Source organism: Oncorhynchus mykiss, chromosome 19 (genome assembly GCF_013265735.2).
Source record: "Oncorhynchus mykiss isolate Arlee chromosome 19, USDA_OmykA_1.1, whole genome shotgun sequence".
Classification (NCBI taxonomy): domain Eukaryota; kingdom Metazoa; phylum Chordata; class Actinopteri; order Salmoniformes; family Salmonidae; genus Oncorhynchus; species Oncorhynchus mykiss.
The window spans coordinates 41031546-41048286 of NC_048583.1; the positions used below are offsets into that span (position 1 = coordinate 41031546).

General features: G+C 44.8%; 2 protein-coding genes across 5 annotated transcripts in view; one reads left to right on the top strand and one right to left on the bottom strand.

Annotated features, from left to right (window-relative positions):
• LOC110497861 (inositol-tetrakisphosphate 1-kinase) overlaps positions 1 to 2081 on the bottom strand; it is a 39624-nt gene extending 37543 nt beyond the window's left edge. The window contains exons 1-2 of one of the 2 annotated variants that reach the window (XM_021574296.2): positions 1796 to 2081; positions 1078 to 1266 (exon numbers count right to left, since the gene is read on the bottom strand). In XM_021574296.2, coding sequence (XP_021429971.1) covers positions 1078 to 1172 — 95 coding nt within the window. In that variant the 5' untranslated portion in view covers positions 1173 to 1266; positions 1796 to 2081. Of the gene's footprint in view, positions 1 to 1077; positions 1267 to 1740 lie in introns of both variants that reach the window. The other variant, XM_021574295.2, reaches the window with a different exon arrangement.
• A 6474-nt stretch (positions 2082 to 8555) lies between these two features.
• Positions 8556 to 16352, top strand: LOC110497862 (putative E3 ubiquitin-protein ligase UBR7). 3 transcript variants are annotated; one of them, XM_021574299.2, is made up of 12 exons: positions 8556 to 8849; positions 12291 to 12408; positions 12798 to 12931; positions 13078 to 13138; positions 13235 to 13330; positions 13522 to 13575; positions 13713 to 13818; positions 14099 to 14244; positions 15146 to 15343; positions 15563 to 15728; positions 15856 to 15917; positions 16144 to 16352. In XM_021574299.2, the coding sequence occupies exons 2-12, from the start codon at positions 12292 to 12294 to the stop codon at positions 16216 to 16218; spliced, it is 1215 nt and encodes a 404-aa protein (XP_021429974.2). In that variant the 5' UTR covers positions 8556 to 8849; position 12291; the 3' UTR covers positions 16219 to 16352. The 3 variants fall into 3 exon arrangements, with proteins under 3 accessions (XP_021429974.2, XP_021429973.2, XP_021429972.2); XM_021574298.2 differs by lacking the exon at positions 8556 to 8849 and adding an exon at positions 11812 to 11911; XM_021574297.2 differs by lacking the exon at positions 8556 to 8849 and adding an exon at positions 11972 to 12110.
• Positions 16353 to 16741: the final 389 nt, after the last annotated feature.

A 16741-nucleotide genomic window follows, 5' to 3' on the forward strand; every position in this document is an offset into this window, starting at 1 on the left:
TTGTTGCACTGCTTTGCTTCATCTTGGCCAGGTTGCAGTTGTAAATGAGAACGTGTTCTCAACTGGCCTAACTGGTTAAATAAAGGTTAAATAGAAAATGTCTGCGCTCTACGGACAATTCCTTCGACCTCATGGCTTGGTTTTTGCTCTGACATGCACTGTCAACTGTGGAACCTTAGACAGGCCTTTCCCTTTCATGTCTCAAGGATGATCAATGGAAACAGGATGCACCTGATCTCAATTTTGCATCTCATAGTAAAGGTTCTGAATACTTGTGTAAGTAAGGTATTTTTGTTTTTCTAAAAACCTGTTTTCGCTTTGTCATTATGGGGTATTGTGTGTAGATTGCTGAGGATAAAAAAAGTTTTAATCCATTTCAGAGTAAGGCTGTAACATAACAAAATGTGGACAAAGTCAATACTTTATAAGCACTTGCCCCAAAAATGTAAATGCATCAGTTTCAACTTTACACTGGGAAGGAACAAGAAAAGAGAGTTATTTGCATTTTGGTTATTGCCAGTAACAACAAATCACCTGCCCAATGAGAAACTGCTTGCACAAGGCAATAGGGAAACCCTGTTATGTCAATCACTAATTCTGTTTCATATATAAAAAGGCTGTCTATTCAGAGACATTGAGAAATTAACATGGCCCAGAAACAGTTACATGATAGATGCAAATTGAGCTCGAGCTCACGTTGGTTCCATTATTTGAATGTGTGTGAAATCTACCACAGATTCTGGGGTTTAGCCTACCCAATGTAAGCAAGTAAAGTGTTCTCTACAGACCACAGAATTTGTCATAGCCTCGTCAAAATGTGTATTCCAAAATATATCAGTTAAGAAAAGATGGATACATTCTTGGTTCTTGAGGCCATTAAATGGAGTGGACATTGGTCACAGTTAAAGAGATGATTACCTAGCCATATTTTCGAGACTGGATAAGTGTAACAAATAGCTACATACTGTAGCTACACTGCATCTCTTCAATAGTGCTGTCTATATCGCATCACGACTAACTACTGTACAGTGGACTAAAAATGTAACCACCAGTAGCAGCAGTGTTCTCACCACATACCTGCACAAATCAGCGAAGGCCTGAAAATTCAGCTTCTTCATCTTCTTCTCGCTGAGCCAGTAGCCCACTCTCCTGCCTTTCAAAAAAGTCTGCATCTCTCCACCTCACCTAACGTATGTTCTTAATCCAGATGTTAACAGTTACTGTCGATTCAACCTGGAAAACAGGAAACCGTCGTCTCACACAAACCTAGAGGGAAGGGATGAATTACTTAGCTAGCTAGCATTTCGTATTATGTGAGGAAACCAGATAGGTTGGTTCTCCTCAAATCTTCCAACTACTTTAGTTCGCTAGCAAACTAACGTTAGTCAGCTATAACAACAATATTCCGTTTATGACAGTGCTAGCGTACGTTAACTATACAGCCAACTTTACTTAATGTCAAATAACTATTAGCTACCTACATTAATGTTAACCAGATAAAACAAATGTGTCCCGTAGATAAATCGTCTTCCCCCCGCCTGATTGGCTAGCTGCATTTCCCGAAAATAGACTAATTTCTACAGATGCGCCACAACATAAACCAAATTATTACTAATAATATACATAGCTAGCTATACAAGGTGGTTTCTGGAAACATTCTCGAGCATAATGACAAAGCTCGAGGAGAAGCAGAAATGCACAGCTAATAAATATCAGAAGTTCAATAAAATGTATAGCTACCAGCTAGCTAGCACATTTCCTCCCTAAATGTCGTTGTCCTAGTAAGGATAGCCACCTAGCTAGCCTGATAGCTGTCCATTCTCCGTTCCGCTGGATGTTGAAGCTGAAGTTGTTATGACTGCGCGGAGGTCTTCTCTTCAATCTAGACTGGTCGAAATTGGACCCTAACTGACAGTACACACACACTCTCGAGTCGTGCTCATTTAGGTAGCCCTAGCGCGTACCCCCTAAACAACTATGCATACCGCTAGCTACCTTGCTGTCAAACAGGGCAGAGTTTTTCACCCTCATTAGAAAATAAAAGCACGTCAGCACAGCTTCAAAGCCATACTGTAATGTCTTTGACGTCAGTTTAAACAACAGCTCCCCTATGTGGCAGCAATAAATACTTAACCCTTAAAGGGAACGTGGTCTTATTTTTCTGGTAAAATGTGTGGATTCCATTAAAAAAATGTTTTTACTTCATCTGAAAAAACAACTACACTTTTGAAATGAAACACAACATATTCGAACTGTATGCCTCAACTCCCCCTAACACCTGCCTTTAAACCTAATGATACAGAAGGAACACATTATCATTCAAACTGGTAAATGTTTCTAGGAACTACCATTGCGCCATCTGCTGGTAAAATATTTTGAATGTTGAAGTTGGTTTTGTCTCAGAAGTCCTCAAGCAGAGTTTACCAAACTCAGTCCTGATTTGTTGTGTGTCTGCTGCCCAGAGGGCGAGGGCGCTACATATTTTGTGACTCGGACGATAGATGTGTCCTGCTTTGCTCTCCGGAGCAGAGCCCTGCTGAAAGGAGTGATAACTGGGGTGACGTTGAGTGTTGAGGTGGATCAACTGAAGTTGAGGATCCCCAGTGTCTGGGATGCACACTGTTCGGTGTGACAAAGACCCACTGGCGAGTACGAGACTGAGGAGACCCTGTCTGTCCTTCTGAATTTTGATGCAGAGTGTTTGCCGGATGACGTTATGCTAGGGTATATCCGTTTTCCTGTGAGAGCTGTTGTTTCGGAGCCCACTACGGTGTTTTAGGTGCCAATATTATGGTAATGTTGCAGCAGTATGTAGGAGGGAGATTCCGAGGTGTGAGAAGTGTGCAGGAGGGCATGGGACAAAGGAATGTGTAATTCTGGTGGAAAAAGTAAGGTGTTTCAATTGTGGGGGTGGCTATGTTGCTGGGGATCAGAAATGTCCTGTGAGAGTGAGACAGGTTGAAGTTTCCAGGGTAAGAGCAGTGCAGAAAGTGTCATATGCTGAGGCAGTGAGGACAGTTGAGAATGGAGGGCAAAAGTGAGGGAGCCTGAGAGGATCCCTGTGAGTAGTAGGCCAGGGTCATTAATTGTACCGCTGTTGTGACTTTTGGTTAATTAAAATTCAAGATCATTTATTGATTAATTCCTGGAATAATTCATTAACCGTTTTACCATTAATTCTAGATCAACAATATTTTCCGTCTGAGTAGGATAGGAAAAGTCAATCAGTGTTTGGTTTCCAAGGAACTGCGATAATTCAGTTCAATTTGCTGTGGCTGCAGCTCGAATAAACTTGGGTTTCATTGGCCGAGCAGCTGCACACAAGCCTAAGATCCCCATGCACAATGCCGAGCGTCGCTGGAGTGGTGAATCATGCTTTACCATCTGGCAATCCGACTGATGAATCTGGGTTTGGCGGATGTAAGGAGAATGCTACCTGCCCGAATGCATAGTTCCAACTGTAAGGTTTGGTGGAGGAGTTATAATGGTCTGGGGCTGTTTTTCATGGTTCGGGGTGGGCCCCTTAGTTCCAGTGAAGGGAAATCTTAACGCTACAGCATACAATGACAATCTAGACGATTCTGTGCTTCCAACTTTGTGGCAACAGTTTGCCGTGCACAAAACGAGGTTCATACAGAAATGGTTTGTCGAGATCGGTGAGAAAGAACTTGACTGGCCTGCACAGTGCCCTGACCTCAACTCCATCGAACATCTTTGGGATGAATTGGAATGTCGACTGCGAGCCAGACCTAGTCACCCATGATTTTAGGGGTGTTATGTTTGTTCCATATATAATGACAACCCGGGGCGTAGGTTTAACTACTTTTAATGAACATATACTTCAGCTAGAAAACTCCATGTTTAGCCATGCAAGGCATCCTTTAACCATCTGCCTAGCCTGCTGGGTAACGTAGTCTAAATGTTATTAACACATTACAACACAAGGGGAGGGGAGGGTTTGTTCGAAATTAGTAGGGATTTATTTGTTTATTTATTTTTTCTTAGTAGTACAGAATTAGGCAAACCATGAATGCTCGCAGACTTCAGCACAGTAGGTGGCGGCATGCGCCTTAAACGTTTGTTTTCTGACCGCCATTATACCAGGGACGTAAGTGGGCATTTCATATCAGTGTCGGTTGTTGAACGTCGGGGAACGCAGGTCGAGCTGGCTGACTGTTTGGAAAGCTGTGACTAGCGATCAATCGTTCATAAACAAACAATCAAACTTTACTCGGTGTGGCGACGGTTTGGCACGGCTGTGCTGTGACTGGGTCAGAGATGGTAGGAGATAGTGATGGAGAAGAAAGTGAAGCAAGTATGGAGCATAGTGGTACAAATAAAGGAGGGGGTAAGAAGGAGAGAAAGGGAGCAGGGGTTTGAAGGGGACCGAGAAGTCTATGGAGGCAGAAAGGAGGCAGAAAAGGAAGTTTGAGGAGACCAACAGTTTCCAACGCTAGCGGCAGTTCGGAGTTAGAAAGTGCCGAGGAAGAGTAAGATCAGACACGAGATGAGCATGGAGATGAGGAAGAGCAGAAAATGATTCTGAAGTTTAGGGAGGAAATGGGAGTTGGGGTGAAGAGTCCGATAAGGTTGACGGCTGTGATAAGAGTTGATTGGGGAAGTTGTCATTGCTAAAGTGCTAAGAGATGGAAGCGTGTTGGTGTTCTGGAAGGACATGGCGCAGAGGGAAAAAGCTCTGAATGAAGCAACTAGGGAAGTGTAAGGTGGTGTCGAGCAGCTGGAATGATCAAGCAGGGAAGCAGTGGATTAAAGGGGTGATAACAGGAGGGCCTGTGAGTGACAGCACTAAAGAGATAAGGGACAATTTGAGAGGAGGCGTTCTAGTGAATGTTCAAAGATTGCAAGCAACAAGGTGTGGAGTTAGGGTAGATAGCACGTCTATTCTGTTACACTTCAAGGACCAGGTACTGCCAAATATGCTATCAATAGCACTGCTTAAGTAGAGTCTAGAACAGAGAGGATTCAGCTAATAGTGAAAGCTGCTGGGAGACATCTGAGTATGACAGAGTTGACATGGGAAGAGGTTTGAGATGACCTCAATCAGCCGAGGATGGAGTCATGTATTACTGGATCTTAGTTATGGTAGTAGTACTACAACATAATGCTCAAAGCCTGTTGGCTAATGGGCAGGAGATCAAGCAGTTCATTGTAGATATGCCTGCTAAGGCTGATGTGATTTGTGTGCAGGAAACATGGCTCAAACCAAATGGGGAGTTTATTATACCGGATAATATAGTGGTTCATAGGGGGGGGGGGGGGATGTGCCACCTTCATAAAGCAAGAACTTCCCTACAGGATGCTAGGCAGAGGTATTGAACAGAAATATGTGGTGATGGAGTTGTGGTTGAGAAGTGGGGTGGTAGTGAATTACTATAATCCATGTCAAATACTGGACCTGGAAGTACTGGAGAGGGTGGCGTGCCAGGATAGAAGTAAGGTAATGTAGTGTGAGGATTTTACTGCCCACAACACGCTCTGGGAGGGGGGGCAGATGGATGGAAATGACCAAGGATGGAAAATCGAATGGAAATGAAAGATCTGGTGTGCCTGAATGATGGCCGAGGATTGATGTAGCCACAGGGAAAGAGTCTGTCTTGGACCTCACTCTGGTATCTAGTGTGATGGCAGGAATCTGTGAGTGGGAGGTATGGGAGGAGTCAACAGTAGGGAGTGATCATTACCCCATACTATGCACAATAGGCCGGAGGTAGGAAGAGGTGTCAGTGGCTGGAGTAGGCAGGTGGGTGTTTGGAACGGCAAAGTGGGATCAGTTTCAGGAGCTGAGTGAACAGGTGATGGCTCAGGTGGATATGAGAGGGGATGTGGATAGTATGAATAACTGGGTGAGAACAGCGTTAGTGTGGGCAGCTACTGAGGCTATACCTGAGATTTCATGGAGAAGGAGGAGGAAAGCAGTCCCATGGTGGACGGAGGAGATTGGACAATGGTGAGGAGTAGGAACAAGGCATTTAGAGTACTGAAAAGGACATAACTTTCAACATCTGATTAAGTATAAGCAGGCCCAGGCCCTGGTGAGAAGAATTATCCATCAGGCAAAGAGGTCATGTTGGCGTCGGTTCTGTGACACCATTGAAAAGGCAACACTTGTGGGAGAAGTGTGGGAGATTAGTGGGGAGTGGGATCATCCAGTGTTGACGAGAGGGAAGGATGTGGCAGTAACAGATGAGGAGAAGGCAGAGATGATGGCCAAAGTGTTTGTAGAAGTGTATAGCTTGGCAAATTTGTTAGAGGAGGGGCAGAGGGGGAGAGAGAGAACGAGAGAGGAGCATCCTGGAGTGCTGGATAGAAAGGAGGATGTAAATGATGCATTGAATGCACCATTTACAATGGCAGAGATGAAAAGGGCAATAGGTAAGGCTGGTTTAACTTCACCTGGGAAAGATGAGGTGTGCTTTGTTTTGTTGGCCCATCTTAGTGATGAGGCACTGGATAAGGTTTTGGTTTTGTACAACACAGTGTGGGAGGATGGGAAACTATCAAGCAGTTGGAAGAAGGCAGTAGAGGTACCAATCTGGAAGCCATGGAAGGACCCAACGAGGCCAACAAGTTATCGGCCAATAGCTTTAACATCACATCACATCACACATTTTGGAACATATGATTACGGAGAGGGTAACTTACTTCCTGGAGAGCAAGGGGCTGGTATCGCCACATCAGAGTGGGTTCAGGAAGGAAAGGGGAACTATGGACCCAGTGCTCTGTTTAGAAGCAGAGGTCAGGAAGGCTCAGGTGAACAAAGAGACTGTTGTAACTGTCATTTTTTTGATGTGCCTATGATATGATGTGGAAGGAGGGATTGTTTATCAAGCTTGATATTATCGGGTAGGAGGAAGAACGTAAAGGATTTCCTGTTTGGAACGTCTATCCAGGTGAGGGTAGGAAAGTCACTATCAGGCAGCTAGCTACTTGGTGGATAATGGTACACCACAGGGGATTGGGATTAGTCCTCTGTCTTTCTCAATCATGATCAGTGATGTTTACTCTCAGGTACAGCCGGATATTGGGAGGTCGTTATTTGCAGATGTTGGGGCCTTGTGGAAGAGGGGAAGAAATGTGCCATACATAGTTAGGAAGGTACAGGAAGCAATTGATGAAGTAGAGCGGTGGGCATTAATGTGGGGATTCAGGTTTTCTGTAGAGAAGGTGGGAGATGAGGTACGCTTGAAGTTATATAGGAGAAAATTGGAGAGGGTGGGGGCCTTCAGGTTTCTTGGGGTATACTTTGACACTGGACTGACCTGTGCAGAACACATTGAGAGAGTGGTGGGAAAGTGTAAGGTGCTAAATGTGATGTGCTGTCTGGCAGGGAAGGAGTGGTGGGGCTGGGCGTCCTTAATTGAGGACCATGTATGTTGCATTGATCCGATCTATAATAGACTATGGCAGTATAGCGTATGGTTCGACAGCCCGACCTCATTGGAAAGGCTAGATGTCATACAGGGGCAAGGACTCTAATGTAATGGGGCATTTCAGATGTCCACAGTGGTGGCACTATAGGTAGAGATGGGGGATATGCCATTGCAGATTAGGCGACAGCAGCTGGCAATTAATTATTGGGTGAACCTACAAGGACATGTGGTGTCACATCCTGCAAAATGGATTTTATAGACATGCTCGGAACATGGGTGGGTAATACCCAGGCGAAGGAGATGGAACTGTATGGAAGGGAGTTTAGTCCAACGGTAGCTATTCTTGTAAATCCACCATGGCTACTCCCGCCTCCAGTAGTTAATCTAGAAGTGTAGAGAGACTACAGAAAGATATGGAAGGTGTTGATCCATCTGATTTGTTTAAGAAACTTCTGGAAACTGTGCATCAGGATTTTGTGGCCATTTACACAGATGGCTCAAAAGACATACCGGGTCAGCATTTGTAGTGCAGGAACGTGGGGTGGAAGTCAGAAAACGTATTACAGATAATCTGGCTGTATATACGGCAGAGCTGATGGCCATACCGTTGGCCTTGCAGTGGGTGGAGGAAGTTAAGCCAGACAGAGTAGTTATTTGCTCTGATTAATGTGCAGTGTTAATGAGTCTCCAGTCCTTTAGCTCATGGAGCAGACAAGACCTGCTTTATGAGGTGCTACAAACCCATGGCAGGATTAGACAGATGGGTATACAGATCAGATTTACTTGGGTCCCAGCCCATGTGGGGGTGGAGGGGAACGAGGCAGTTGATGTACTGGCTAAACAAGCACTTAGAAGTGGGGATGTTGATGTGGTAGTTTCAATGAGCAAGGCAGAGGCAAAAAGCCTGATATGAACAGTGGTGCAGAGAGGGCAGGAGCAGTGGAAGAGAGATACTAAGGGCAGGCATTTATTTCAAGTACAAAGGAAAGTCGGGGAGGACAGCAGGAAGGGACAGAAGAGAGGTGGCTATTTTTACAAATTAAGGGTGGGACTCAGCCAGTTGAATAAGTCCTTAAATGTGATAGGACAGCATCCAACAGGAAAGTGTGATTATTGCCAGGAAACAGAGATCGTGGAGCAGGTACTGCTACAGTGTGGGCAGTATCAGAGGGAAAGAGAGAGGCTGAGATCTAGTATGAGGGAGAAGGGGATATAGGACATTAGTTTAAAAAGTATATTGAGTAGAACGTCATTAGATATAGTCTCAAATATTTTCTTTTTTTTAAAGAGCAACAGGGCTGGCAGGTAGGATTTAGTTTCTCCCTGTCTCTGGCCCACACTACACTCTAGGACAGTATGTGGTGGTAATGCACCATAATGTTGGATGCCAACTGCCGATAAACCCCACCGAAGAAGAAGAAGAAGCCATTATACCATAGAAGAATAGTGCATCTACAGGTGAGACACATTTCCGTTTAACCGAAGGGTGAAAAGGTTCCCGGCTTTCAATCAGAGACTGGCATGATCCATTGTTGACAAAAGGTATAATGTATTTATCACATGCTTCGTAAACAACAGGTGTGGACTAACAGTGAAATGCTTACTTACGGCCCTTCCCAACAATGCAGAGAGAAAGAAAATGGAGAAATAATAGAAAAGTAAAACACATAATAAAAGTAACAATAGATACACAATGAGTAATGATAACTTAGCTATATTCAAGAGGTACCAGTACCGAGTCCATGTGCTGAGGTATGAGGTAATTGAGGTCGATATCTACATGTAACTAGGAATAAAGTCAGTAGCAGCAGCGTATGTGATGAGTTAAAACATTTCATTGCAAAAAGGGTCAATGCAAATAGTCTGGGTAGCTATTTGGTTAACTATTTAGCAGTCTTACGGCTTAGGGGTAGAAGCTGTTCAGGGTCCTGTTGTATCCGGACTTGGTGCATCGGTACCGCTTGCCGTGCGGTAGCAGAGAGAACAGTTTATGACTTGGGTGGCTGGAATCTTTGATCATTTTTAAGGCCTTCCTCTGACACCGCCTGGTATATCAATTTATAAAGCCCTTTTTACATCAGCCGATGTCACAAAGTGCTATACAGAATAGAGGTCCTAGATGGCAGGGAACTCTGTCCCAGTGATGTACTGAGCTGTCAGTAATACCCTCTGTAGTGCCTTGCGGTCGGATGCCAAGCAGTTGCCATACCAAGCGGTGATGCAGCGTCAAGATGCTCTCAATTGTGCAGCTGTAAGAAAGAGGTCAGATGAAGCAGATGCTAAGCTACAGGACTGTTTTGCTAGCACAGACTGGAATATGGTCTGGGATTCTTCTGATGGCATTGAGGAGTACACCACATCAGTCACTGACTTCATCAATAAGTGCATCGATGACGTCGTCCCCACAGTGACCGTACACGTACATGCCCCAACCAGAAGCTATGGATTACATGCAACATCCACACTGAGTTCAAGGGTTGCTTTCAAAGAGCGGGATTCTAACCCGTAAGCCTATAAGAAATCCCGCTATACCCTCCGACGAACCATCAAACAGGCAAAGCGTCAATACAGGACTAAGATTGAATCGTACTACACCGGCTCTGATGCTCGTCAGATGTGGCAGGGCTTGCAAACTATTACAGACTACAAAGGGAAGAGCTGCCAAGTGACACGAACCAACCAGACAAGCTTAATTACTTCTATGCTCGCTTCGAGGCAAGTAACACTGAAATGCATGAGAGCACCAGCCACTCCGGACGACTGTGTGATCACGCTCTCCGTAGCCGATGTGAGTAAGACCTTTAAACAGGTCAAAATTCACAAGGGAGCAGGGCCAGACGGATTACCAGGACGTGTACTCCGAGCATGCGCTGACCAACTGGCAAGTGTCTTCACTGACATTTTCAACATGTCCCTGACTGAATCTGTAAAACCAACATGTTTCAAGCAGAACACCATAGTCCCTGTGCCCAAGAACACTCAAGTAAGCTGCCTAAATTACTACCGACCCGCAGCACTCAGGTATGTAGCCATGAAGTGCTTTGAAAGGTTGGTAATGGATCACATCAACACCATTATGCCAGAAACCCTCCAACATATCCACAGATGATGTCATCTCTATTGCACCCAACACTGCCCTTTCCCACCTGGACAAAAGGAACACCTATGTGAGAATGCTATTCATTGACTACAGCTCAGCGTTCAACACCATAGTAGTGCCCTCAAAGCTCATCACTAAGCTAAGGGACTAAACACCTCCCTCTGCAACTGGATCCTGGACTTCCTGATGGGCCACCCCCAGGTGGTAAGGCTAGGGAACAACACATCCACCACGCTGATGCTCAACACGGGGGCCCCTCAGGGGTGCGTGCTCAGTCCCCTCCTGTAGTCCCGGTTCACTTATGACTGCATGGCCGGGCACGACTCCAACACCATCATCACGTTTGCCGATGACACAACAGTGGTAGGTCTGATCACCGACAACGATGAGACAGCCTATAGGGAGGAGGTCAGAGACCTGGTCATGTGGTGCAGGGACAACAACCTCTCCCTCAATGTGGTCTGGACAAAGGAGATGCTTGTGGACTACAGGAAAAGGAGGATCGAGCACGCCCCCATTCTCATTGATGGGGCTGTATTGGAATAGGTTGAGAGCTTCAAGTTCCTTGGTGTCAACATCATCAACAAACTATCATGGTCCAAACACACTAAGACAGTTGTGAAGAGGGCACGACAAAGCCTATTCCCCCTCAGGAGACTGAAAAGATTTGGCATGGGTCCTCAGATCCTCAAAAGGTTCTACAGCTGCACAATCAAGAGCATCCTGATGGGTTGCATCAATGCCTGGAATGGCAACTGCTAGGCCTCTGACCGCTAGGCACTACAGAGGGTAGTGCGTACGGCCCAGTACATCACTGGGGCCAAGCTTCCTGCCATCCAAGACCTCTCTATATAAGGCGGTGTCAGAGGAAGGCCCTAAGAATTGTCAGACTCCAGCCACCCTAGTCATAGGTCCTAAAGGCTCCTTAACAGCTTCTACCATAAGACTGCTGAAAAACTAATCAAATGGCCACCAGACTATTACATTGACCCCCCCCCCCCCCATTTGTTCTGTACACTGCTTCTACTTGCTGTTTATTATCTATGCACAGTCACTTCACCCCTACCTACATGTACAAATTACCTCTAACCTGTACCCCGCACACCGACTCAGTACAGGTACCCCCTGTATTTAGCCTCGTTATTGTGTTACTTTTTATTATTTTGTAAATATTTTATTGACTCTTCTTGAACTGCACTGTTGGTTAGGGCTTGTAAGTCCACAGGTCGGTCTACAGTTGTTGTATTCGGCGCATGTGACAAATAAAGTTTGATTTGATTTGATACACCATAATTACGTTTCTCTTTGACGTCACAATTGCGTGACTTCACTTGGCCAAAGTCGCAGTCACAATACAGCCTGAAAAATCTTTGTTCTGTCGCAGACTCGCAAGTGTCTGTCTAGCCATTTCGCTCACCAGGTAAGGCTACTTGCAAGTAATTAGCGATATAATTAAAATAGTTATCCGCAAGTACTACTATAAAGATGACAACGAAGCATGCTTCTAGTCGAAATATTGAACGTTAGCTAGCATAATCTGTTGTTAGCTAGCTTGTCTGACGGAATGTTTTGAATATGCCAGCAGACAGTTGGAAATTATTTTGTTGCAATCAGTCAAGGTGAGATGACTAGCAAATCGGCTACAAATGTGGCAGAATTCAAATGTATTTACACTACATTGTTTGACTTTGGCCGTAGTGTTGTTTTCCTTACTCCCCCCACGTGGTCACTGACCGAGGAATGTAGTTATGTGCATATGTACATCCATCCATTTGAGTGGGTGTTTATTTTGTTCCAAGAATGTCTGTGAAGGAGGAGCGCACTGTGACCGTACAGGACATTCTGGAAGACGAGGAGCTGCAAGAGGCGTATGCTGTGTTGGCTGGAAGTGATCCAGATAATTGTTCCTATCCCCAGGTAAAGATGCTGCCTGCCCACATCTGTGTCGCCACATCCAGAGAACTGCCACTGACCCCAGATTCAGTGTGGCCTTTTGTGTCTTCTTTATGTTACTACATACAATATGTCATTCTACCCCCACCAGTCAGCTACCTACTCCTCCTGCCCCCTCCATTTTATTTTCTTCCCCCACCCTCAACAGACAATTACCCTGCCCACACCCCAATGGACATTTATATTTATCATTGTCACAGTTGTAAATATGTATACATTTATTTAATTTTTTATTATTTAATTCACACCTGCACTATTGGAGCTCGGAGCTTAAGTATTTCACCGTACACTGCAATTATATCTGTGACCCTGTGCATGTGACTACATATAATATCTATTCTATTGTGTTACAGGGATATGTGAAGAGACAGGCTGTTTTTGCCTGCAACACTTGCACACCCAGAGGGGTAGAACCTGCTGGGCTCTGCCTTGCCTGCACCAACCATTGCCATGATGGGCATGACATATTTGAGCTCTACACAAAAAGGTATGAACCTGATGTAAAGGGACATTCACAAATTCCAGGAGTACAAACAACACTAAGGTTTAGGTAGCTGTTTACATTTCCGTACTCATTGTAGTACTTGTTGAGGTCTTGAAATTGCTTATTTGCATCTATTTGTTTGCATGTAGGAATTTCCGCTGTGATTGTGGAAACAGCAAGTTTGGCGTGTTTAGGTGCCAGCTGAGTCCTGTAAGTGTCCTAATATCCTATCTACCCCTCAGTCATGTCATCCTGACAGCTGAAAACATTGATGCCTGATTTCCATTCTTCCTTTTCTCTTTGCAGGGCAAAGACCGACAAAACGCAAAAAATCATTATAATCACAACTTCCATGGCTGTTACTGTACCTGTGACAGACCTTACCCAGACACTGAAGATCAGGTATGGATTTGATTCCAGCATTACGCATCCTTCCCTTTCTCCATCCCTTCACATTTTGCTGTTGATGAATGAATACATGTTTTAGTTCTGTCTGAATCATAGGCTTTGTTGATATGCTAGGTCTCTAGGATTCAGTTCGTGTTGTTGAAAGAATTAAAAAACACCCTCTCATGCTTCCTCCCTCCCATAAGGTTAATGAGGATATGATTCAGTGCATCATCTGTGAGGACTGGTATCATCCCAGGGTATGTATCAAGGGGCAACATCATGATTGTTTTCAGGTGTGTTTTGAGATTTAATCTTTGTTAGCTGGGATAATGGTTTTGATACAAAGACCAGAATGATTACTTCTCCTTGACCATGTGGTCCTTCTCTGTGACAGCACCTGGGTTGTACGGTGGAAGACTCTGAGGAGCTGCAGGAGATGGTGTGTGAGACCTGCATGAACAAAGCCCCCTTCCTCTGGACATACTCCACCCACATTGCAGGTGTGTTATTCCTCCCACTAACAAAGAGCGAGAGCTAGGGATCCAGAGCTCTGGGCTTGGGTTATAACCCACCCCATACTACTTATGAACATACATATATTTCCATTTTGAACTAGTTAAAGATGGAAGATGTCAGTCTTCTTCATCTAGAGGTAATTTGGGCTAGGTTTTTAGTGCACAGACAGTGACGATGAATTAAACCTGATCACTATACAATGCCATGCCCTTTATGTACATTCTGCAGTTAAAACAATAGTAATGTATATTGTTGTTTTTCAAGAACCTCCTGTGGTCAAAGTGAGCCCCTGTAAAGGGGAGGTTGAAGTCAACAAGGAGGAAGATAAGGAGCCAGAGGACAAGAGGAGTGATGAGCCCTGTAAGAACGGGGGCGAGGGGTCCTCTACCAGCCCCAGCTGTCAAGAGAAGGTAAGGAGAGCCAAGCTTTGACTTTTACAATTGCGTTTGAAACCTAGACTCCTAAGTGCATGACTCACCACTTGCACCAAGCAAATGGGAATGACATCAGGGTGAGGAGAGGAATTATTGGCTGTGTTTTCATTGAAGGCAGACATAAACACACATCTATACTTAAGCAGACATTTGGTTAATACTGCCTGCTAAACCAATTCATACATTCTTCAAGAGTCATTCGGCTCCCGAGTGGCGCAGCGGTCTAAGGCACTGCATCTCAGTGCTAGAGGCGTCGCCACAGACCCTGGATTGATCCCGGGCTGTATCACAACCGGTCGTGATCGGGAGTCCCATAGGGCGGCGCACAATTGGCCCAGTGTCGTCCGCTTTAGGGGAGGTTTGGCCAGGGTATAGGCTGTCGTTGTAAAATAAGAATTTCTTCTTAACTGACTTGCCTAGTTAAATAAAAATCCACTCAGCTATTTGGTGTGATTTGCGGTGTGTCACCTGACTCCCAGCAGATGGCAGTGGAGGGTAATGTATTGTGCGGATGCAAACAGTGGACTCCTGTTCTTGTTGTGCTGCCTGGCTGCCCTCCCCTTTGGGTAATTAAGGAAGAAATTATCCATGGGACACAGATTCCCCTGCTCTGGGGACTGGCTTGGCCAGGCTTCACAGTTCAGCTTACTGTAAACAAGACTGATTTCATCAGCCCACCCTCTCATTGTGTCAACTCCTATTAGAGAGCTTGTGTGTGTTGCTTCTGCGGGATGTTGTATTTATTTATTTTTTTAAATGTTTAAACAAGCCCCCTGGATTATGGGATCGGTCCCTCTTCCTCTTCGTTCTCCACTAACACAATCCTGAAAAGACTAAAACATAATGCATGTTTCCTTGCTTGCTGTCTTGTGTCCAGAATGAGGCTACGAATGGGAGGACTGCCTGCAAACGGACTCACCAGGAGATGACAGGCCTTCCTGTGAAGAGCCAGGACAAGACTGTGTATTGCAGGCTGAGGGAGCTGAAGACACGGGGCCTGGAGAGAGCTAGGGAAGGGGCTGTGTTCTGGCCTTACCACTGGAGAGCCAAGCTGTGCACCTGTGTCAGCTGCAAGGTGGGTCACTAAAGATTCTTCTCTTTTGAGATTATGTATTTTGCCATGACTGATTTCAAGCACAGTGCAGCAACTGTGTTGTTTTTAGCTATTTGATGTGGAACAAATAGATTGCTGTATTGGACTTTACTGGTCATTCAGCACATTGTAGTGTCAGCCCTTTTAGATTGGATAAAGGTGTAGAGCTGTTTCCATTGTATGTTTGTTGTTTCTGCTCAGAGGGCCTACGTCGACGCGGGAGTGCAGTTCCTGCTGGATGAGTCAGACACTGTCCTGGCCTATGAGAACAGAGGCACTGTAGAGCAAGGACCTGCTAGTCTTGACAGTCTGCTCATGTCAAGCCTGAGTACTCTGGACCGCGTGCAGCAACTGGAGATTGTTTACCGTAAGGATGGGGACTGTCTTTTTCATTCCCTTGTTTGGCAGTTATTAACTGTAGATGAAACCTAACACGGTGTGTTTCTTACCATTTGATGAACTGGGTTGATGAAGTAAAATGTTCCCTCATTCAGAGTTCAATGAGATGCAGACTGAACTGATGACGTTCCTACGGCAGATAGCTGATGAAGGAAAGGTGAGGAGCTGTATGTTTGTTTACTGAAGACAAAATGTCTGGTGGTAGTTTCCAAGAGGGCCCATGAACACAGCATAGGAAACCAATATATGAGCAGTAGTCCATAGGTTACTTGTCATGTCAGCACTTGATTGTCATTGATCTGCTTGTGTCCAAACAATAGCTGAAGAACACTGTGGTCATTCACCTCTAATCACCATTGAACCACTCCTCCCCTCTCCCTCAGGTTGTCACAGCAGAGGCCATCCACCAGTTCTTTGGGGAGCTGATGTCCAGGAAGAGGCGGCAAATGAACAGCTGATGTCATTCTGCCCCTCAGTGGCGTTGTCTACTTGTTTTTTAATGTTACTTTGGGTTCATAGCAAAACAGTTTGATGTCCCTCAAACGCCTTCTGCTTTAAATAAAAGATGCTGTTGCTGAGGTTTGAAGTTGAACATTTTGCTAAAAGGTTCTTGAATGGGTCTCCATGAATTTCAAATGACATTCCTTGTCTTATGAGATGCTAATGATTTTAATCATGGACATTAAGTCTTAAGTTGTCAGACTTTCATTATGTGACACCTGACTATGCACTGCCATTCATATTGAAGCGTGACAATTTGATGGTGTCACTGGTATTAAATGAAACAGTTCATTCAGCATACTGTGTGAAGTGATTCCACGACTACTTGTCATTAAAATACCAGAAGGTACTGCTTTACTCAAGGTTGAACTAAATGACTGGACAATCCAGAATTATATTGAAGCAGTTTATTTCGAAGATGCCCAAGTTCCACACTGTTATGCACCATTTGAGTTAACAGTAGAAAAATAGAACACGTAA

Excerpts from the sequence above, each read along its gene's own strand:
- LOC110497862 (XM_021574297.2), top strand. The coding sequence starts at position 12,067 with ATGCCAGCAGACAGTTGGAAATTATTTTGTTGCAATCAGTCAAG. Across the intron at positions 12,932-13,077 it reads TTTGAGCTCTACACAAAAAG|GAATTTCCGCTGTGATTGTG; the intron begins GTATGAACCTGA and ends GTTTGCATGTAG. Across the intron at positions 15,344-15,562 it reads GCACCTGTGTCAGCTGCAAG|AGGGCCTACGTCGACGCGGG; the intron begins GTGGGTCACTAA and ends GTTTCTGCTCAG.